The 24,997-nt window shown below is 36.1% G+C and overlaps 1 protein-coding gene across 1 annotated transcript; it reads right to left on the bottom strand.

Moving 5' to 3' along the window:
* Positions 1-9,828: 9,828 nt before the first annotated feature.
* LOC136343243 (uncharacterized) lies at positions 9,829-10,188 on the bottom strand. The gene is made up of 2 exons (XM_066289835.1): positions 10,020-10,188; positions 9,829-9,977 (listed from the first exon to the last, which is right to left on the bottom strand). The coding sequence occupies exons 1-2, from the start codon at positions 10,186-10,188 to the stop codon at positions 9,829-9,831; spliced, it is 318 nt and encodes a 105-aa protein (XP_066145932.1).
* Between the last annotated feature and the right edge of the window lie 14,809 nt (positions 10,189-24,997).

Raw genomic sequence — 24,997 nt, forward strand, 5'->3', positions numbered from 1 at the left:
ATTACCGTTTGCCCAATATCGATTGTTGTTGTGATTAAAAATCCTGCACTCGTAATATGGCTCTCATCAAAGCAAATAATGGTACGCCCAAAATTTCCATTATGCCTAATCTGTTCCAAATAACAATTGCAAAAGATAATTCTCCATTTCACGTTACCAACATTAAGGAGCAAAACTATACTTTTTTGCATGTAGTGTAATTGTGCTTCTTTAAATATTTTTGCATTCTTAATTTAGATACACCTGCTTCCGTTTCTAGTTGCTAGCAGCAGGTGTTAAGATTTTCCTCAACCTTGGCTAAGACCGTTATTTCGTTGTTATGTTGTTAATTTTTGGATAATGTTTGGTTCCAGGCTTGCTTTTTTACTCTGACAAATACATTTTTATTGGGATGTCTTTTTTCAGGGAATGTTCAATAAAGTAGCCTTCACTAAAATTACACTGACAGTATACGCCAATCACATCGAACTTTTCAAAATTTTCGCACTTCCTATTATCAACATGAGCCATCGCAAAAAAGTTATTAATTTGAATAATTAATTATTATTTTAAGCAAAGCTTTGAAACATTAAATCTAAACATATCTTTAAATGAAAATGCATCTCCATTTCTAATGTTTATTTATGTATATGTCGGAGCATCAACAGAAAGGTTTTCCATGATGATGCAATATAGTTAGTTTTTATTTCAATAGCAAGAATAGAAGAAGGGCAAAGCCAACGAATTCGCTACCACACAAGCGCTTCTCGTCACTTGCCAATCTAATCTGCCTGTCCCTTTCGGTTTCTGGTTTCCCAGATCTCGCGAGTCCTTCAAATTCGAGGGATAAAAGTACCTGTTAGTCCCTGTTTCCCACGAAGGTTCGCACACATGGCCCCTCGATTTCGCCCTTGGTGGTAGCGACCTCGTTCGACAGTACTTTATCTCCGCGATAAAGCTGTCAGCCTGCTCTTCAACCTTATTGCTAACTAGAATTTTACATTTCTAAACTTAAGGGCTAATAAATCTCCGACACGGCCAACCTGACAAATCACACGTCCTCGGGTGTGTCTGTAAAAAAACAAAAAAACTGTTATATTTCTGCTAACCGAAAAAGGTACCCACAGTAAATCACAAAGGTGTCCATCCTTAATCACCACAGTATTATCTCAAGGCGTTAAATCGAATTTATTTACTATTATGACCGTCATTATTTAAATATCTCATCATCAGCCTTAAATCACCTTCAAACAACCCTTCCTTCGCCATGACAACTAGGATCCCTCTACTCATCAGCCACGCTGATCTTATCGTGCCAAACCAATTTTTGACAGGTCCTCAACGGTACCTAACCGTACCGACCATGTACCATAGTCCTACCAAGCATATGTAGCAGCAGTGCTCCACAGCACTCTCTACCATACCCCATTCGACTATGTACCTTAAGGTCTCCAAGACCTCACACACTGCGGCTCTTGCCACTATACCCAACAGTACTCCACGGTACTCTATACCATAGCTCACACAGCTAGGTGCATTCCGGTCGCCATGACCTTCCGGACTAATATCACATTAGCACAACTTTGCCGCGCCATGATCAAACTACATATGTTTGCACTTGCGACTATTGCGATACATGTGATAATTATCCTCAACAAAACCGATCCATAGCGTCTGTTCCAACACTATCATCATCACCAGGAAGGTTGTTCTCCGGTAACTTTCTCAGACTTTCATGGGAATATTTATAAGTTCTATTATTAGACAAAGACTTTAAATTATATCTGTCACCTTCAAGAACATCTGTGATGACGAATGGACCTTTGTACTTAGGGTCTAACTTAGTTTGATGCCGTTCTTCGTTTCGAAGAAGAACGTGATCACCAGCTTTAAATTTAACGACCTCAGATTTATTACTATCGAACCTTTCCTTATCATATTGTGCATTTTGTTGCATAAAACTGGTAGCCCTAGATCGAAGTTCAGTTACATCCACAATGGTTTCATTGTCTTCATAAGGGACTAGACCTGTCGGTCTTGCTGTCTTACCAATTAACAGTTCCAAAGGACTAGCCTTTGTCACACGGTTGGTAGTACAATTTAAGGCTAATTGAATTTCGTCTAGTGCATCTTGCCAAGATCGATTCGAGGTTTCTACTGCTGTAAACATATTTTTGAGTGTACCCATCACTCTCTCAACTTGCCCGTTCGCACGGCTAGATCCGGTTGCTATTAGATGCAGGTTTATTTTTTTCGAAGTACAGAAATTACGGAACTCCTTACTCGCAAAACACCTACCCTGGTCGGCTATAACACGAGTAGGGACACCAAACAAGGATATCAAACGTCTTAAAGATTCGATACAGCTACCCGTATCGATATTAAGGGTATGGTGTAGTAAAACATATTTGGTAAAGCCGTCGATCAAAACAATTACATATTCTTTTAAGTCGCTTTTCCCACTTAATTTGCCAGTTATATCGATATGTACAGTGTGCCACGGTATGGCCACTTTAGTGATAGGGTGTAACTCAGCTTGGATCTTGCCAGACGACGGTTTTGATACTTTGCAAGTTATACAATTTTCGACAAATTTCCTAACGTATTTTGACATGTTTTCGAACCAATAATGTTCGTATACCTTGTCAAGAGTTTTCTCCCACCCCAAATGCATTACCGACTCATGAATGTGATTAATCACCGACCACCTGAAAGCTCGGGGGACTATAGGTAGGCAACGTGATTTTGCGTTCCGTTGAACTTTCCGATAAAGAATGCCACGCCTTAGTTCATATGTTTTACTTATCTGATCGGGTATGTCATCATTATGTAATCGCGAAATAATCGATTTTACTTCATCGTCTCTTTGTTGTTCTGAAAGAAGCCAATTTTCGGAAATTTCTGCAATGTTTACGCGCTTTTCTTGGATTCTGTTTAAAATTGACAAAGGTTGAGTAGGATGGTTTAGAGAAAGAAAATCTACATGAGCCATACGTTTCCCTTCTCTATACTCTATATCAAAATCAAAGGACTGTAGATAAGCCCACCAGCGGTGTACCCTTGGTGTTAAATCAATCTTTGTCCGAGATGCTTTTAGGGAGTTGCAGTCAGTATATACTACAAACTTATTGTTGAATAAATAATGGCGAAAATGCTTTATGGAGTTGAAGACGGCTAGAGTCTCTAGTTCATATGAATGATATCTTGACTCGCATGGGGAAGTTCTCTTACTATAATACTCGACTACTCTCCTTTTATTGTCAATTTTCTGCAATAGAATGGCACCATATCCGTCAGAACTAGCATCCGTGTGCAATTCTATGGGGTAGTCGGGGCAAAAATTGTCAGGACAGGTTTATTCGTTAGAATCGAGACAATCTTCTGCCGTAGTTCTTCGTGCCTCGGTTCCCATTTAAAACTATCGTTTTTGCAAGTTAAAGAATATAGCGGTTTCATGATTAATGAGAACTTAGCGATAAACTGTCTGAAGTAAGATGCAAGCCCAATAAATTGTCTCACCTGAGTCACCGTACGGGGAGGGGGTAAATCAACCAACGCCTGAACTTTACGAGGATTAGGACTAATCTTACCTCCCTCAACTTCATATCCAAGATATTCAATTTTGGTCTTGAGGAAAGAACATTTCTCTACGTTAAATGAAAATCCCGCCTTCGTAAGGGTTTCAAGTACCCTTTGCAATCTCTCAATTGATTCGCTAATAGTAGAGGCGACAATCAGTATATCGTCCATATAGACAATAACGTACGAGTATGCAAGATCACCCAACGCTTTCATAACTGCCCGTTGAAACACCGAGGGGGCATTTTTTAAGCCAAACGGCATGACTAAGAACTCGTATTGACCATCAGGTGTTACAAATGCCGTACGTTCTATCGAATCGGGATGGATGGGTATTTGGTGAAAACCACTCGCCATATCTAAACAAGTAAAATATTTTGCCCCTTGAAGTCGAGCAATTTGGTCTGAAATCAAAGGTAGGGGATATTTATCAGCTACCGTGTTAGCATTGAGTTCACGATAGTCCACACAAAGACGATCAGAACCGTTTCTCTTTTTAACAAGTAACATAGGACTAGCAAAAGGTGACGAACTAGGACGGACAATGCCGCATTTTTGTAGTTCCTTAATTTTAATTCTCACAATTTCCCTTTCGCCAGCACTGAGTCGATAAGGGCGCCTTTGTACAGTTTTGTTAGGGTCATTGAGACGTATTTCAAGCCAACCAGTAGTAACGTGCGTACGCGGAAACCCATTTATAAAATATTCGGAAAATTTAGTCAGAACACCCAATAATTGATCCTTTTCTTCGCCAATTAGTTCGGTATCAACATTACTGATATTTAATTCTTTAACTTCCAAAATGTTTGTGACTTTACTTCTAGAGATAATTAAACTGTCCTGCGTAATGCTAATGTTAAAGCCTTGAACGATAAGATCTCGACCTATCAGTATGTCATGTTTTAGACAATCATCAGGAATGACGTGGAACAATATTTCCAAAAAGAAATCGTCTATCTGTACCTGACTTAGTATCTGTAAGGTACTATTAACGTTAGCGTTACCTATACCCTTTAGGACTACTAAGTTATTATATCTCTTGCCTGAAAATTTTCGTGCTACAGTCTCTTTTATCAGAGAACATTCAGCGCCTGAATCGAAACAAAATGGATACGACTCACCAGATTGCACGAGCTTGCCAATGGGCTCCATCACACTACACACATTTACTCGCTTTTCACTAGTGTTTTTGGGACACACTGTAGAAATATGGCCTACTTCCCCGCACTTAAAACAAGTAGTTTTTCCCCTTGAGGTCGACATACTATCAGTCGTTCCCTTGCTGCTTGAAGGTAATTTTGATCTGTCTTTCTTTACTCTACACTCTGCCATTTTATGCCCAAGTTTACCACAAGAATGGCATTTTATACCAGGATATTTTGTCCTTTTGTTTTCGAACTTGGATGGTTCGGGAAGATTCTTCCGTTTAAAAGAGCATGCTTTCAACTCTTGGTGTAGCTCTTGCCTGGTTGTTACCTTGGTGGTGAAAGACATACGTTGTAGCCGACTGTCAAACTGTGCCACATGAGCCAGGACCAATGATACAGCGATTTCTTCTGTATCCATTGTTTTCCATCTTGACATCAATGATGTGATCAGCCGGCTGGTGTAGACCGAGAGACATTCATTATCCCTTGGGCGACTGTTTAGTAAATTGATAAGGGTGGCAGCAGGGGTTTCAGAACCTCGAAACCGTTCTATGAATAGTTCCTTAAATTGAGCCCACGTAATATCGGGAAAACATATTTGCGACAACCACTGGGAAGCATTTCCTTCCAAAGCGCTACTTAGTGCCAAAACTAGTTCGCCTCCCTTCAATGGGTTTCCCGAAAAACACATTTCCACGGTGGTAGACCAAGCATCAGCGTCCGAGTCGGGGTTGTCCGGGTTGAACTTTGGTAACGACACAATTGGCGCGTTGGAGACACTAGGCTGAGGAAATCGCACTGCCTTTATCAACTCTAACATGTTTTTGTTTTGGGCTTCGAACAAAGCACGCCACTGAGCACTATCACCTTGTTCGCGGTTGAATCCCACTTCTGATGTCGGAGCATCAACAGAAAGGTTTTCCATGATGATGCAATATAGTTAGTTTTTATTTCAATAGCAAGAATAGAAGAAGGGCAAAGCCAACGAATTCGCTACCACACAAGCGCTTCTCGTCACTTGCCAATCTAATCTGCCTGTCCCTTTCGGTTTCTGGTTTCCCAGATCTCGCGAGTCCTTCAAATTCGAGGGATAAAAGTACCTGTTAGTCCCTGTTTCCCACGAAGGTTCGCACACATGGCCCCTCGATTTCGCCCTTGGTGGTAGCGACCTCGTTCGACAGTACTTTATCTCCGCGATAAAGCTGTCAGCCTGCTCTTCAACCTTATTGCTAACTAGAATTTTACATTTCTAAACTTAAGGGCTAATAAATCTCCGACATATATGAAACAACTGACTGAAGTGTTAAATAACTAGCTAGGAATGCGTGCAGTAAACAAAGGTTCATAAGAAACTTAATCACAAGGGATTTTCCGAAAAATCGCTTATGATTTTCTTGTTTACCGAGATGAACATATGCAGCTCTATATTTTCAGAAAGCTAAAAAAAATCTCTAGTTTATGAGGTCAGGGCCAAGTAGGGTTACCATTAAACAAATTAAGTCAAGAATATTCTAGTACGCCGCCGGTTCGCACACAAGAAAATGCATAAACGATGTTTTTGCCAAAAATTAAAAATATTCAGAAACAAAAAAAACTTGGAACTTTATAAAAAACTGCAAAAAACGACTAATATCCTGCATCTCCTAAACGAGTTGAGATGTCAAAGTGCTGTTTAGATCATATAAATTGGCTCCAAAATCGGACCAAGCGTCGAGACCACGATTTTTCTCCATCTACTCGGGAGATATGTAACTGAAACCCCCCAATTACATACATTAAAAATAGGACACCCTGTACAATACCCGAAACCATGTTTATTAGTGAAATATGAGAATTTCGGTATAAGGACCTGATGCATCCAATTATACTTATCGCCTTTAAATGAGCATCGCAGCGAGATGAAATTTTTTAGATTGATCAGAGATATTTGATGCGTCACATTTCCTTCAACGCCCCTGAATGGTCAATCATTGTCCATTAACGCTGCCGTCCACGGCCGCTTTCGGCAAAAAAGCCAAAGTGTTTTTATACGCGAAGACCATGCGCAAAACTGCATTTATTTGTGAAATATAACGATTTAGGTATAAGAACCTGATCCATTTAAACTGATCACCAAATCGTCATCGCAGTGCTATCAACATTTTTTGATTGGTCAAATCAGTTCGGTGCGTCATATTTCCTTCAGGACCCATAATTATGAGTAGGTCGTCCAGTACTAAAAATGATGCCCGTCATAAACCACGTAATTTAATGAAATGCCAACTCTCACATTCAAAATACAACTATTTTTCAATTAGAAATTCGCCTCTAGGTAAACAACAATTATGTGGATAAACTGCAACTAGTGCTTGGCTCTAAGGGTAACTTACTCGTTAACATTTAGTATAACATTTAAACTTAACACGAACGTAAATAATGGAAATGTGAACGACAATGTTGGCAACAGGGCGCGGTGTTGCCAAATTTATCGCGTGTTTGTCCGTTTGGACATTACAGCTTTTCCATTGCACCATTTTATTTTGTTGTGACTGTTGTGTTTACTTAAATACCATCCAATTTTTCATCGTATTCTGTCAAAATTCCCATTTTACTGGGGAGTTCTTTACCACAAACTGTTCTGGTAAGAAACAGGCTTGTGTGAATATATTCCACGTTTATTATTAGTCTTTTTCGGTTTGATAAATGGCCGGTGTAAGGAGGCTGTCCCTTCTTTAATAGACTATTTTAAATGCCTAAGGAACAAAAACGGCCCTTTGTTGCTATAGCATCTAATGCTGATTAATTCTGTGCTACGATGTATTCAGGTAATTTGGAATTTTACATGATATGCACACTTCTCGACGATCTCGTACCTACTGTCCGGAACCGTGGAGTCTTTTCTCTAATTTCTGAATTATGTATTCCACGGCACGTAGCAAGTACACTGTTTATTCTCACTTTTCAGAGACATGCACGACAGTTACCATTGAATAACGCCAGAATAGTACGTTTACCATTTTTATTAAATTTCACAAAATGTATATTATATATTTATGTACAGGAAGGCCCAATTAAAACAGTCCACCTGAATATCTTGAACAGAACTTTTTTCTTCGGAAAACGCGGAGACACGTCAATCTTACTTTTAAGGGGGACATTTTTAGATGGTAAACTCGTAGGTGTAGTCATCCCTCTGAACGGGGTGGAAACCCCTTCAAGAATCTTAAATGGCACAGGGGGTCAAGTGGCGCATCAAATCAAAGGTATTTCAATCCTCTTTACAAGTATGCCGATATTTTTTGTTCCGCCTTTAAATATTGTAAAAAACCGTTTTAAAAGAACGGTGAAGTAAATCGAAAAAAATGACCCAAACTTAGTTATAATAAACTCATCAATGTTACATAAAATTATGTTTATCATCGAATTCTTACGATAACATGATGGGCTTTATTAGCGTTGAACTGGTAGTTTTGTTCCGATTTTCCACTAATCAGAATTGTACCGCGAAATTTGTCGATTAATTCGACAATTCAAAGCATCATGGTTTACACCACTGCGAGAGGATTGAAATTGTCACCATCGATTTCAAAAATAATGAAATAGCCCGGGAAACAGCAAGACTTTTTAATGGAAGACAACCCGCTAAGAATCCCTACGTAACGAATTTAATATTTAAATTAATGGAGACTGGATTAGTTGCTAACAAAAAACATGATAGGCGACACACCGTTACCAACGAGGCTGCACATATTTCAATTTTGGGACATATTGAACTGGATAGTGTAAATCAAGGAAAGTTTATTTCAAGCACCCGAGAATTAGAAACATAAGGTGTATTCCATGTATTAGTATTCCAAGGATCTTGAAAAAGCATAATTTCATAACATAAGATGCATCTCATTCTGAACCTTCAATGCAGATGATCCAGATCGCCGTATGCAATTTTGCGAGGTGATGAGTAAAAGCATTTTGATCAGTCCCATTTCTTTTTATTCTACATGCTTCGCACATTCTTTCTGAATGGTTTTGTCAACAGCCATAATAGGAGATGTTGGAATGATGTAAATAGTAGAATTATGAGAGAGCAGCATTCACATTATCCAGAAAAATTGGATGTGTGGGTTGGGATTTTGGAAAGTCATATTGTTGGACTTTTTTTTGCGATCTGATAACCTGACAGGCGAATCTTACCTCAACCTACTTCAAGACTTCATCTACCCTCACATTCTGAATATCCTTGAAAACGACCATCAGATCCCTGAGAATGATGTATTTTTTCAACAGGAAGGCGCTCCGTCACACTATGTAGTTCCGAAAAGTATCCGAAAACTGGATTGGTAGGAGAGGTTTCATTGAATAGCCCTCAAAATCACCTGATTTTACACCATCGAACTTTTTCTTGTGGGTCATTTAAAAGCTGTTATTTATAAAACGAAATCTACCTTTTTAGACGATCTTCGCCACCGAATAGTGATAGCAGTTGGTGAAATAACTCTCGAAATGCTACAAAATATTCGCGAAGAAGTTGAACGAAGATTTTATTATTGTATGGAAGTAAATGGGTCGCAATTTGAACACTTAATTAAATAAAATATTATTTTTAAAAAATTATTAATTCACCGATGTTTTAAAACGGTTTTTTTGCAATATTTAAAGGCGAAACAAAATGTTTTTAACGTACTCGTAAAAAGAATTCATGTCGTGCCATTTCAAATTTTTGAAGGGATTGCTACCCCATTTAGGAAGATGACTCAACACCTACCAATTTATAATCTAAAATTGTCCCCCTTAAAAGTGGAATTGCCGTGTCTCGGAGTTTTCCGAAGAAAAAAAAATCAGTCGAGATATGTCATATGGACTGTTTTAAATGGTCCACTCTGTATAATCCTGAATTAATCATGCACCCAACACTATCGCTGGATTTCAGCATTACGACGTGCATTGGATTTCGTACCGGACGACCTATAGTGAGGTAAATTTCAGTCTTTAGAATCTATCTTTCCAAATATTCCCATAAGCTCTTTATAGGATTGAGGTCAGCTGAATGTGATGGAGTTTTCAACATATGTGGTATACTGTATAACAACTATTCTCGAATTAGGTTTATTGAGTGCTTGGGATCGTTATCGGAGGATAGTTCCTATTAAAAGTAAAATTGATTTCCCGATTCAAATTTCTCAGTAGTAGTTTTTAAATTTGCACCTAGGATATCTTTATAAATTAATTTAAACAAATTTTCTTCAACAAACGGATGTATATTGTCTATACCCCTACCAGCCATGCACCTCAGACCTTGACGTTTCTACCGCCATGCTTAACATTAGTTTTAAATACCGATTTTCCATCCTTTCCTCTGATTTTCTACAGACCGTCTCGGGCTATTATTTCCAAATAGGTTATATTTGCTTCCATCAGAGAAAATGACTTGCTTCCAGAACTCCATCGAATTCTTTAAGTATTCAAGCGGGAATGCAACACGTTTCTTCTTATTCCCTTTATTCATAGCGTGTTTGCTGACCTTTTACCATAAAGTCCCATTCTTCTTATGTATATGGTATGTGATTGTTTTAAAATCAATAGTTTACACAGTGATCTTTTTCAATTTCGAATCGAGATATGAAGCATTTACATGTTTTTTTTTTAATCTGCCTTAAAATCAAATTCTCGTTTCGTTGTATTACTTTTAGTGGCCTTCGCGAGCACCTTGAATTAGTAACCTCGACCCTGTTGATTTGTACTTATTTATGATGTACTTAATAGTGGGGAAAGTTACTTCAACAATTTTAGCAATACCTCGATAAGATTTTCCACCTTGATGATGTTCAATTATTAATTTTTTCTGTCTTTGCTAAATTTCATTACTTCGTCGTTCCGTATTTATCCCTTTCAGTTTCAAACTGAACGAATAAATGTTTATTGTGCACGAACGAAATTTCTTTTTGTTTAAAAAAAAAACATATCTGCTAAATAATAAGCAGCACAAGTGTATGAATAGTTTTCGGCCCACTTTATGTAGTATGTACATAGATTGTATAATACATTGATGTATAGTCCCTGCGAACTGCAGATACTAGTCCCTGCAAAATTTATATTAGGCTAAAATCAGTAAAACAAAATTCGCCATTTTAGGACTCACATATTGTTATTTAAATTATGCAACTCAGCAAATACGATTTTAATTTCGATAATGCCCTGCTAAGTGAGCTCTTATGTTTGAATAAGTTACTCCTTGTGCGCAACAATGTTTGCTAGGACCCAACTCAATCAACGTAAAGCCTAATTTTCTTATGGAAATCTGGCAAAGAACTTTCCATTAATTAATGGAAAATGACTGGTTGGTGGAAAACTTGTGCAAAACTGTATCTCGCCTCAGGACAGCCGGGAGGAATATTAATGGTATTTTAGGCCCAGTTTTCTACTTAGTATGCAAAGTTTTTTCTGAGGAAACATGAGTTTTTGCATTCCTCCCACTGGCAATTGACCATGAAAGTGTTTATTTTCTGTAATCTCAGGAACGAACATTGGAATGGTGGTGACTTTATGGAGCCGTAATATGTAGTAACACGCTGCTCGCAGTTTAGCCACGAAATACTCGAGTCTTTGACTATTCATTCCCAACTATAACATTTTAGATGTCACAAACCCTTTTTAGTTAAATATTAAGCATTACATCATTTGTTAGGGGCATAGTGCTCTGCATTGTAATAAACGAGGAGTGAAAAGAAGATTTATCGATTGCCGACAGGCGTTTGCTGCAATAATGAGCGCAGCTGGGCTTGGATATCCTATGGATTGAAAAATTGTCTGGAACTAAAACATTACTGGAAATCATGTACCTTTACGATCCGCCTATTACGTAATACACAGCAAACGTCCCCTCGGCCCTTTTTTGAATAATTTAAATCGAGGAACGAGCTGGGCAATTCAGAAGTTCGTGCCAATTTCTGATTGTTTAATTAATAAATTCAATTAAAATGGCATGCCCCATATTGGTAGGATTACAAATAGTTTTACACAATAATGTAGTTTCCTCAGCTTATAATGTAACTGCCCGTGTTCCGGACTCTATTTTTAGATGTACAGGATAAAGGGTCAGCCAATCAATAGGGGCATTCTGTTTTTCTTCCTATTACGCTTCACACTGAAATTCATATATGGAATAGTAAATATTTTGTTTTCATTTTCGCAGAAATATTCTAGCAAAAATGTTAGTAAAGTATTTTAATTTTATTTAAACATCAAATAAGTTGAACTGTTGATTTTCCATTCACATTTTTATTTGACCAAAGATATGACGTTGAAAAGGCAAATTCGGGATTTCTGGGCAGATCAAGCGGTCTTCGTGTCAGAAAATATTATTGGAAAGAGTTTCTTGCAGTACTGTTGTAGGTAATAATATACAATGTATTAAATGGCATTAATTCGCATTTTATCATATCAATATCACATATAGTATGTAACTTAGAGCCGCAATAGTCAGCTTATTTCTGTGGATTTATAAAAGACATCTCTAACAAAAGTTGTGAATGCGACTCTCCACTTTATGAATGGTCAATCATAAAGAGGAGAGTTATGCAAAGACAGTAAGATAAGCTGGGGTTTGTCACGATGACCTAATTGAAATTGAAAAACTTTGTGTGGAGAAGACAACTATTGCTTGTAGATATATCTTATGTATTTCAGGGGCGTTATTATTTTTTTCTTTCGTTTTTGTTGGGAATCATGCACAAGTAGAGGTAAAAACTAGAAAAAAATGATTATAAACACGAAAATTTATGCAGGCATCCCTTTGAATTTATATGACTGAGAAAACGACTTCTTTGTGAATGTCGAAAAGACACATACAGAAATGTCATGTATAGAATTCCTTAATAATATAAGAAATTTTGTGATGGCGAGACTTGTGAACTTGAGAACAAGTCGAATTCAAAACCACCAAATGATCTCAAATCTCATCAAACTGACGCTAAAAACAGTCAATTTTCAGCGTTTAAAACGAGAACTTTTGGGAGTGTTTCACATATTTTACATATTAGCATTCGTTGCACTTCAGCTCTGTTAATTACCGTTTTTATGATAATTTTTCCCTATGTTACGAGAACGGTAAAAGATTTGTCACCGAAACATTAACACGGGTTTTTAGTTCGAGCCTTTAGAAAAGGGTAAATTTCATCCCTATTTAAATTAAATTGAGAATAACGTGCAATTCCATCGCTTTAAAAACCTTTATTTCTGTGGGAGGCAGAATTCTCAAAACAAATAGTAAAAAAAAGACGACAACTCTCCAATACCTTTGAAATTTTCGATTTTCAAACTCCATATAATTTCTGAAAATGCATCCTATTGAACATGGGTGTTTCTAGCACATGACTCTTTTTAATGTGGGAAAATTGAAACCAATTTCCTGCTATTTATTTCGACAAAATTCAATTTCAGGTCGAAATTTTCTCACATTCCCAGCAATCCTAGCAAATAAAAAGCTGGCTAGAGACTTCCAGCAATTTTTCCATTTTATTCGATAAATTGATGTTTTGTGGTCGTTATATACGTCATTTTAAAAGCGTTATAAATTTGGTTATTGCTGATATTTCAGCGTAATTCATTTGCGCATAACTGCAACGTGATTTGTCACTGTGATAACTAGAGTCTTATATGTTCAGATAAGTTTGATAAAACTGCAGTCCGTGCGTAGACCTTACTATCTTAAAATCCGGAGTTCGATCCATGCCTCATGGTTGACTAACTGCCTTCAAAGAAAATTCTTGCTTTGGGCCTTAGAACTCTATCTGACATTATTTTTCTTACTTAACTTAATTAATTAATTGGAACATTTTTTATATTTTTATTTTAAAAATGATCTAAATCTCATTTTTCCGATCGGATCACGAAATTACTGCTTCAAAGGTATGCTATGCCGGTAAAAAGGCATAAATTACTAAATTGACAGGCCTCTTCTGAAAGCAAATAGCGAAAAAGTGATTTATTAATTGAAAACGAAAAATCAATTTTCTTCCCTTTAACCATGTAACACTGCCTGTCGGAAAAAGGTGGGATCCAACAGTGGTGGCGATTCTTATTGATTTTTCCAAAGAGATGAGGACTTTCTACATTAACGCTAAAAATATTGATTCAAATCGTTTCTCCATTAAATAATTTCGCGGTTTCCGATGTTGTTTTATGCCACTGAGAAAGTGTGCGTACTATTTATATTTTTCCATTACAGGAGGATGGTAAAATGTATTAACATTTTTAATGTTTAATTGAGTCTCCAGCATTCAATAACTCAGTGGCTGTTTCACAAATCTTGAATAATTCTGTACAATAGAATGAGTTAAGTTGCAAGAATGCACGTGTCACTGGCACCTTTACAATTGACCTGAAAAATCTTATTTGACGAAATACAATCATTCTGACACCAATTTTTCACCTTTATATTGCCTAGCGAATGCTTTACAAAACAGGCCATAAAATGATAATTTGTTATGTGGAAATATGAGTGCTAAAAATAGAATAAATAAATAATTTTCCCTATTTGCGAATTTTCAGGAAAAATGCGTATTTTCTAGATGTGTCCTAGGTCATCATGAGCTGCAACTTTTTCTCCATTTAATGCTCCGTATATTTTATCGTTCGCGAAATCCCAACGATGTGACTCGAATTTCGAACATCCTCTACCTATTGATTCTAGAATAGATGAAGGAATTCGCATTTGGTGAGGTAATAAAATTGTGAATTTTATGTAAGCGTTAGCTATGGTTTAACTGGATGCATTAAGGGGATATCATAATAAAAGAAATGCATTTGCATTTTTAAGTTTTTTCACTAATCCCAACCAAAAATGTTTTCGTCCAAGACTTGTTATTAATAACGTAAACAACCTCATATCTCCGTCAATGTCCATCCAAAATTAACTGAATCCATCTATTTCGAGATCAAAAGTAATAACTTCAGTATTTCGCAGGTGTTTTTTTTTTCATTAAAAATATAACATCTTGACAAATAATAATTATGAAGTAGATGTACTCCGAAAACATCTTGACTTTTCAGTAGCTCTAAATCATTTTCTTTCACACCCACTAGGTACTATTTTGATTTGCAGTGGTCGTAGGTGTAGTACTCAAAATATCGGAGTTTCCGCTATAAACTGCCAGAAATAATCAACAGGCAGATTTTTTTAATTAATTTCGACTCCTTTGATATTTTTGGTTTGATGATTTTTTAAATTATTTAGACAGTTTTATTTCCGAAGAAATTTATTGCAAAGTTCCTGTTTCTTCATGCCCTCGGTAATCAGATTTTTCACGGCAAGTGGCTTCGCCTCTTAACTTTCGTAATCAATCACTATAAAAGCAATTCAAGACCGCAATTTTAAGAAGCTTTGCAGGTAAAAGAAAATACTTATTATGCGGAAGCCGAGGTAATTTAGTAGCTTTATTCATTAAAACATATTCCTAACTTCCATGTAGGTTCTTACCCGAGAATTTGCGTAAATTTAGTTTCTCAAATTTCTTTTCGATAAACCTTTAACATGCAACTTCAATCGCAATATAAAAATCTCCGATTATTATTTTTCTTCCCGACTACATGCGGCAATTCGTTTGCATCTTTTCGCCAGAGGCTTAACTTGGCATTCTCCATCAATCATCATTATGATAATTTGGAGGAAATTGGAGCCCGAAATGAATAAACGCTGGCAAACTTTAAGGCCAGAAATATCGTACTTTTTTCACTCAAGAAATGTTATTTATAGAGGGTACGTTTCGTAAACCGAATATCTCTATATTATCTCTTTGATGGAATGGAGAGAATTAGATCAGAGTGACAATGGCAAATTTGTGGTTCGGCATTTCGATCGTGGACAATTGCGCCGGTAGTGGTTTATTTGGGATTGAAACTATCGGATTTTGTTTACCTTCGTTGCAGTGAGGAGGGCTGAAATATTAGATTTTCGATTTAGAATTGCGTTTGGGGGATTTTCCCTGATGAACACGTAACAAAACGTTGCTTTGAGTTGACGGAAGTTCCATTTCCCGTTACTCTCAGAGCCAGTTTTTTATTTTTATTTAATTTTTGGAAAATAGCTTTACCATGAAATGAACCGGACCAATTTTCTGCAATCACATCACATTACCTATCCAGGAAGTTTCGTAGGGGATACTTTCCACTTTGACCCACTTACCGAAGCTCCATCCGTATATCCACGTGGGTTTATCGAAGTTTCTAATACCATGTTGCCGAATCCTTGTCGGAATTAAAGGGGACTTCCTAATCTCCAGTGAACATCACACAATAACTTTTTTTCCATCTAAGCTCCTACAACATATCGTTTTACTGCTGGAATATCTGCCCCATTATCAACTGAATAGTGTAGCTAAAGTTCGCCGGAGGCAGTTCCTGTATATACAGTGAGATTGTAAAGTCCCCCATAAATTCAATAAAATATGAAATAACTACTTTCAAAGAAAACCGTAAAACACGTCAATTTGTATTTTGAACATGCAGTTTCTTTATGTGAATGTCTTACCATCCCTTTCAACACCTTACAAGGGGTAATGACCCCTTTCAATGGTTTAAATGGGAGCAGGGGTTGTGCAACACCTCTTATCAAAGGGAATTTAATGCTCTATCCCACGGAGTATTTATTTTTCCTTTCCATCATTAGTTTGAGACAAAAATTAATTATAAAGTTTTAAGGGTGTCAGTGCCTAATGCTCGCACTTTTATCTTTTCATTTTTTGCCTCCTCCAATAAGATATTTAAAAAATGAATTGTTTATTGAGGTTGGAACATTCAGCAAAAAATTTTCAAATATTTCGTAAGAAAAACAGCTGGACTTCCAGAGTGAAAATTAGATGTTACTTTATTGTTAATCTTCACGTTGACAAATTGTGAATTGTTATGTAATGTCTCCGTGGGGAATTATACGAGAATTAAGATACAACACTTTTATTCAACTTCTCAATGGTACAAGAGGCACTAACTACCGGTTTCTGAAGACGAATCTGCGTGATTTCTGTAGGGAATCTGACTCTTTCAAGGGCTTCCAATTTACTTATATGCTACTGCTTGTCATTAAGGATAGTTTGTAGATTAAGCCTGAACTTGGAACTTTACCCCAGCAAATTACATTAGAATGAGTTTACTGTACTGAACAAAGAGATAGTATCTAAATGTAGCAAATAGCTTAATTGTCCTGCGATGTGTCTAAATGTTAAAAAAATATATTCTAAGATAATACGGGAGGGACATCACAGTTATTATCTCTGGACAAAAGTTTATTATTTTCATTAGTTACGACGAAATTAAATGAACTAGAAAGAATTGAAACTTTAATGGTGATCGGGTATGGTGATAGAACAAGAACGTAACAAGAAGCGTGCATTTTATTTAACCACAACCACCCAGAAAGATATCTAATCAGTCAATCTATCGTTGCTAGAATAGAACAGAAGTTTCTAAAGCAACTGAAGACACTTTTTTAAATATTTTGTTGGACTATCATGAAAATCCGCATAAGGCCAGTCGAACTGTAGCTGCTGATCAGAATGTTTGTCAAACGACAGTGTTAAAAATTATGAGACAACACAAGTAACACCCCTATAAGGTCATTTTCTTACAAGAATTGAACGAAGATGATCCGAATCACAATTTGGTGAAATTATGATGGAAATGGTACAAATAAACCAGTTACTATTACACGACATGTTATTCACAGACGAAACATCATTTCATCTAAACGGTGCCGTTAATAGACAAAATTCAAAATATTGCTCCCCTACAAATTCACATTGGTTTATGAAACGTAAAACACAATGTCAGCAAAAAGTGAACGTCTGGATTGGAATTATTCGTAATACGATTATAGGACCATATTATCTGGGTGGCAAATTGATTGGACCACAATATTTAGTTTTTTTCCAAAAAAAAGTAAGTTTTTATTCGTCTGCATCATTCCAAAAGCTGAAAAATTAAGCATTCCTGCAGATATATTGTGGTTTCAACAGGACGGAGCTCCGCCACACTTAGACAACCAGTGAGGAAGCATTTAAATTATTTATTTCCGAATCGATGCATTGGGCGGAGAGGTGAGATGGAATGGCCAGCAAAATCTCCTGATCTGTTACCTCTTGACTTGTTTTTATAGGGACATGTAAGAAACCAAGTCTATAAAGATAAGCTAAATGATGTGGAACACTTAAAAGATAAAAATACAACAATAACAAGATTACTCCACAGGTTGTTTACAACGTCATTCGGGATTTTGAAGCTAAATTAGCATATTGTCAAGAAGTTAGTGGGGAGCTGTTCCAACAATTATTGAAATAATGATTTTTGTTTCTTCAAGTTGTTTCAGTACATTTTATGGTTTATTAGTGTAGGCTTTTCTTTTTGTTGTCTAGGGTGTTTATTTGCAATTCGGATAGGTAACAATTAAAGGCTTAAATGGTAACGTAATTAGATGAAAGAAAACACTCGCGTTACTTAGTTTACTGTTCACTCGGCACCGTTCCCGACCAGAGAGAGATCCTCCTTGTTCAAATCTTAAGTGCCCCCCCCCCCCCTTGGGGGTAATGAAACAGTGTCGTACCCGAAGTAGAGGCTGGCGACCGTTACCACATCTAGCTGCTGCGAGCCAGCACCACGAACCATTCTTTGTTCGAGCCCTTATTCCTTGGTTCAAACAAAGATATGTTCGCCTTTTGGGTTTTTTCCGTGACCCGAATTCTAGGATGTTGCTGGGAGAACCCAGCAACATGCGAGAATCACTCCGACCGCAGGTACGGTACGCATGGGCGTAACATCAGGGTACGTCACCTTTTATTCCCCCCCGTTCTTCCTATTCTACTCTAACTAATACTATCTAATCTAACACACAGATTTTCCCTGCGTGCATCTCGACTTGATCAGACAGTATTGATTGTTTGGAAAATTAAGCGTTCTGACTAGCGGATCCTATATTAGTCATATAGTCACTAGTCATTAGTCACATAAATTTATTATATCTTATAATTTTTTAATTAAAAAAAATGTTTGTTAGATTTATATCGAAAATATCATTTTCATTAAACATTAATTTTCTCGCAAATTAATGATCGAATTGAAAAAATAAATACGTTGTTGGATAGAGCATTAAATTCCCTTTGATAAGGTGTTGCACAACCCTTGTCCCCATTTAAAAATTTTTAAAGGGGTTTTCCTCCTCCTAGGGGGGGTCGAAATGGATGGTAAGACATTTACGTAAAAAAACTGCATTAAAAAAAAAATTCATGTGTTTCACGATTTTTTTCCAAATGCAGCTATTTCACACTTTATTGAATTTATGCGAGATTTTAATATTTCGCTGTATATATATAAAAGGTTAAAAGTCCCACATAAATTCGTGAAAAATTGAAGGAAATATTTTTCCTGAAAATACCGGAACATTGTTTTTAGCTATGCATTTTTGACGTAACAGACATGTATACAGAGTTACCCATGTCGTAAATAAATGTCATTTTTCATTTTTTTTTATGGAACTCCATTTATGTAGGATCACAAAACCGGGCCAAAATTCAATTGACCATCGACATTTTCTTAAATTTATGTATTCGTTCTTTCCATTTGACAATATCGCGTCCCCATACCCCCAAGACATCATGATAAGACAATTAGAGGGATGATCCTCTGTGCACCTGGTGCCCAGATGTGACCAAGAGGGGTGAGAAACCCAGAAACACGGGTAGCAGTAAAGGGAGTTGGAAAAGGAAGAGGCTGACCCGGGCAGTCCCGAAAACGACGAACTAATATGATCCAGGCCTCGGTTCGCTTACTTTTCTTTCTTTCGTTCTTCTATCTTTAGTTAATAAACGCACATTTATAACTTTTGTTCCTTGAACTGTGATTTCTTTCGTAGATATAACCGCCATCCTATATCTACTCTAGTATTATAATTTGATATCCCATTGAATTCCGATACTATGTTTATATTACGACATCTTTAAGTTCTTTGAGAAATTTTGAACATATTTCATGTAACATACTCATGTCTCAATTTAATAGTTATTGGAATATTTGGGCAATGGCGTAATGACACTGGCCTGTTAGATGGCCTGACCTAGCAGTTATGGACTTTTTTTATGGGATTAACTGAAACAAAAGGTGTATTTAAATAATCCCAACAATATAAAAGAATTAACAAATAAAAATGCTCTAGAAGCTGAATAAATACCGTTTCAAATGGTAAGAAACTTTTTAAGGAATTTAACTTGTAGTTTGCCCACTATCAGTATGTCAACACGACACGGTTCATATATGTAATACATTAAATAATAATAGTTTATATTGTTATGTTTTAGGTATTAATAGTTTTATTGTTGCTTCTATTTTTTGCATTTTTTTCGTAAAGTGTCGAATTCAGACATGGGGCCCCATGGAAAAAAAGCTAAAAAGTACCTTTATCAACTATATATGTAAGTCTATGTACCTCTCTGTTACGTCAAAAATGTACAACTAAAAGCAATTCTTACATGGTATAGCATTTATATGAAAAATATTTCCTTAAATTTTTAATAAATTTGTACCGTGAAATCAGGAATCTCTCCGGCACAGTGATTGAAAATTAGCGGGTTCTGCGTCAGCGGCTGGTTCTGTTCTTTATTTCCGAAGGACCACTCTCGTTTTGTATCAGACCCAGAGAGACTGTAGTGAAACGCTTAAACTTTGTTTCCATTTTTCTTTATTACGTGACTAACGAGTGGTTATTACAGACAAAATTAGTGACTATCTAACCTGTCTTAAGTCTCTTTCTGCCAAACCCGAACTCCTCGGTGAGTTGCTCGTGAACGCGGGCATTCTTTTTACACTCACTGTAAGTTAAACAGATTTTCCCGGGATCTAAACTAGAACCCGTGATGTTGCACTGTAAGGGTACTGACTTTATACTTGAACTGAACCCTGTTGAGTTTCGCGTATTTCTTCACTCCTGGTGAAAATGAACTGATTGCACTGTTTACACCAGAATGAAACTCTGTTGAGTTTTGAACTGCTGTTACTGGACTCCTTTTAAGAACTGATCTTTAGGGTTGGGACGGGAAGAAGAAGTCAAGGGGGAACACCCCCTACCATTTCTTGGTCCCCACGGTTCGTCGAATACCCTCTGGAAATGATAGAGCTGTGCTTCATAAATCATTGGTACTAACAATTGGAGTCCCTGCATTCCAATGTTCGCTGTCCCCTTTTTCTCCTGTCGTTGTCCTATTTTGGTGAAAGGGTTTCCAAATGGTTCGCTTTTTATGAACCCCAGATGCTGCAGCATGTGCGACCAGGGTGACACAGATGTAGAACTCCTCGGGAGATTCTGGAAGAATTCAATAGTTTGGCAGTAAACTGGATTGCCAACAATAGTGAATTGCTTGTTCGGGATGGTTTCCCAGCGGTTGCAACAGCATGTCGGTATCTGTTATTTGTGACCTTCAAAATTCTCAACAATTCTCAACTCCAAATTGTTTTCGGACAAACTTTTTGCGAGACTTTTGATATTTTTGCATATTTTCAGCATTGGACAATAAAAAAAGAGCCACGACTTGATTAATATTTGACCACTGTTATCTTTCAGAATCTTTAACAGTGTCTGCAAATGTTTAACTAGAAATCACCCAGAATGGCAAACGTGTGGGACTTCTATGTTTTGATGTTTGCAATTTTTACAAGAATTACTGAATTTATACTTTCAACGTCTGTGCGAACATTTTAAAACTTTTAATATTGTTACATGAACATACTTACATATGTGTTATATTCCTAAGATCAATATGACCCATTAGAATGTCAGTATTGTAATACTTTTTTTAAATTTTTTTTTATTTTCATAACTTCACACAAAGCATGTTTCAGTATATTACATAGAAAACAACAATTTTTTTAAAAGAATTTTTGCCATAAATTTTCCATAACCTTGTATTCTCTTCATTTACTGTACGTTCCAAACAAAAGCATATTTTGTTTAATGTTGACTTCTGCTTTTAGCATTACATATTAGACCTAAGTGGTGCGGGATTTAACTTGGTAGACAAATGAGTGAAATATGATATCATTAAACTTTCAGAATAAATCGTTGCATAGAATAAATCAGTTGTAGGCAAGGTCATAAATTTTAGGAGATTTTCTAGGAATTAAATCTTGAATAGCAATGAGAATTCAGGCAGTGTGCACTATATTGATTGCTGCATTATGATTAAATACTGAATTACGTTTTAAATTATTTAAAAATGACAATTTTTGTTTTTTTTTTTATTATATTATACAGGGTGTTCATTTCACAGCCCCTCGGACTCCTCTGAGTTTGTTTGCCATTTCATAAAAAAACTTGATGAAGGTACATTTTAAAATTAGCGACAATCCTACAGGGTGTCCCAAAAAAGCGGAACGACGTAAAGTATAATTTCTCCAAGCGAGACCTCTGGCATTTTTTTCACGTAATAGAATCCTCTCTTAAACCTGTGTTAACTCCTAGATTTTTTCCATCCTTGGATTCAGTAGTCCGGAATTATGACGTTTTAAAAGAAATTTTAGACATTTGCAGTGCTTCATAAGAAAATGATATTGTGGTGACCTTAAGTTAGATTTTGATAGTCTCAACATGAGTTCTCACGTAAAATCCCTTTAGCAGGTATTACTACTCATTTACCCAAAAATATATACAGAGTGTCCACAATAACAAATTTAATTTTTACTTTTCAATTTTAATATTCTTGATTTTGTTAACTAGAATGGTTGGTTTTTTATGACATATGACGAGAGAACATTAAATTTTCTTCATTTTGGTATAAAATAATGTCATATTTATCTTAAACTAATTATTAATTTTCCCAGGAAAACCTGCATTCCCAACTAAGTGTCTGAGTGTTTAGCAGCTTATTTACGGTACTTTGCTTCTTTGAAATCTGTTTATTTTAAAACTGGCCATTGAGATAAAGTATACTCTGTGAGAAATTATTAGTATGATTCATGTAATTGGTTCGTGTGATGGACATTGTGTGTTAGAATATTTGGTTTGCGCGCAACAATTTCCTAATAAAAGACATCCTGATGTAAGGAGTTTAGAAAGTGTAAAAAAAAATCGAAACCAAAGGGTTTTACTAGAAGAAAATGAATCGGACATCACTTTAGCGGTAGTAGAAAATCCAAGCATTGGCGTAGAAGAAATTAGCCAGGAACTCTAAATAGGAAAATCTTAAGTTGCAAAATATTTGAAGACCGATAAATTCCATCCATATCATTTACAATTGCATCAAGAATTATCTGATGCTGACATTATTACGAAGATTCATTTTTGCCAGGGGATGTTGCAACAAAATAACAGGGAGAACTCCCTAAAATTCATTCTTCTACTGATGAGTGCACCTTTCACCGAGACGGATTTGTTAATAGGCATAACCTTCAGTATTATGAAACAGAACACCGCCATGCCAATCGAATCAGCTTTTTTCAGCAAAACTTAATTTTAAGCTTCTGGGTAGGAATAGTTGACAGTTATGACATTGGATCATATTTTTTTGAAAAACGAGTTTCTGGAGATGGTTTTCTAAATTTTTTGAATCAAGATATTCCATAGTGATCATAACACATCCCGGAAAACATAAAGAATCAACTGGGTGGTTTCACTTTGATGAATGAAAATAAAAAATGAAATCCATTTCATTTTAGTTTACGTCAACGATGTCCAGTTCATTTTCTTCTACTAAAACTCTCACGTTTCGACTTTTCTTTTCACACTTAATACTTCCTGTCCGTTCAAAACGGTGTTTATCACTTTTTAGACTCCTTACATCAGGGTGTCCTCTATTAGGAAATTGTTGCGCGTAAACCCAAGATTCTAATAAACAATTTCTATCACCCGAACCAATTACATAAATCATACTAATAATTTCTTGCTGAGTATGTTTCATCTCGAAGGCCAGTTTTAAAATAAGTAAAGTTTGAAGAAACAGAAAAACTTAAAAGAATCAACTTTGATAACAAAAAACATGGAAATCATGGCAAAATATGCTAAACAACCAGACACTTAGACATGAATGCAGGTTTTCAAGAAATAATTAATATTTCCATTAACACTTAAGATAAATATGACATTATTTTATAACAAAAAGAGAAGAATTGAATGATCTTTCGTCTCGTGTTATAAAAAACCCACCATCCTATTTGAAAAAATCAAGGTGAAAATTAAATTTGTTATTGTGGACACCTTGTATAGATTTTTTTTCTAAACGTTTTTCACTATATGAGTATTAGTATTTTCTAAGAGGATCTTATGTGAGAATCCACTCTGAAATTATCAATGTGTAGCTTAAGGTAACCACGATATAAATTTTTTATGAGGCACTGCAAATGTCTAAAATGTTTTATAAAATGTCATAGCTTCGAGTTACTGCATCCGAAAGTAAAAAAAATCTAGAAACTAACATAAGTTTAAGAGAAAATTCTATCACGTGAAAAAATGGGGCTCATTTAAAAAAATACTATTTATGTCGGCTCGCTTTTTAAGGATATCCTATATAAGTTTGTCGCTAATTTAAGAATGTACCTTCATCAGCCCCATATACAGTCCTATAATTGATTTGTTTGTGGCATCACAAATAAACTCATAAGAGACCGAGGGGCTGTTAAAGGGGCACCTTGTATACTTGATATTTACTTAGGCAACTAACCCTTCATACTTTGTACATCAAATATTTGTTTGAACTTAAATTATTTCTTTATATTAAGGCATCCCTCTAACGCTATGTATTTTAATAAAGACCATCATACACGCTATGGTTTACTGTTTCAAAAATCAGAAAGCGAATTGCTTCCTAACGCTGAAATCTTATGCCTCCGAAATTCAACCTTCGACGTCTGCATAGTCTCATTTTTAGTTAACTTGAGAAAATCGATTTTAAAGTCCTAGCAACATATGGGGTTATAACAAATCAATGTTTTTCTTTTCTGGAGATGCCAAATGTGAAACTAGTCTAACATCAAATTCACCTAGGAACGTGATTTTCCGTATATCTTTGGTATCATGTTGGACGCATGAGACTCTGATTTTAGGATCCAGTGCGATGACGCGTCAAAAACAAGTTTATTTTGAATTATCTACGGTAAATTTGTAAATTCTTGTGGACGCCATCTTGAATTTTTGCTTTTTCGGAAATTGTCTAAAACTACCTTTTCACCGATTCGCTTTTCAGCATCGTTAACTCGTTTCGAAAGTGAAAAATAAATCTTTTAAAATTTTTGTTATTGTAAACTTCGGAAGCTTTTGTCTTTCATCACGCAAAACAAAAGATAATTAC

Source organism: Euwallacea fornicatus, chromosome 14 (genome assembly GCF_040115645.1).
Source record: "Euwallacea fornicatus isolate EFF26 chromosome 14, ASM4011564v1, whole genome shotgun sequence".
Lineage (NCBI taxonomy): Eukaryota > Metazoa > Arthropoda > Insecta > Coleoptera > Curculionidae > Euwallacea > Euwallacea fornicatus.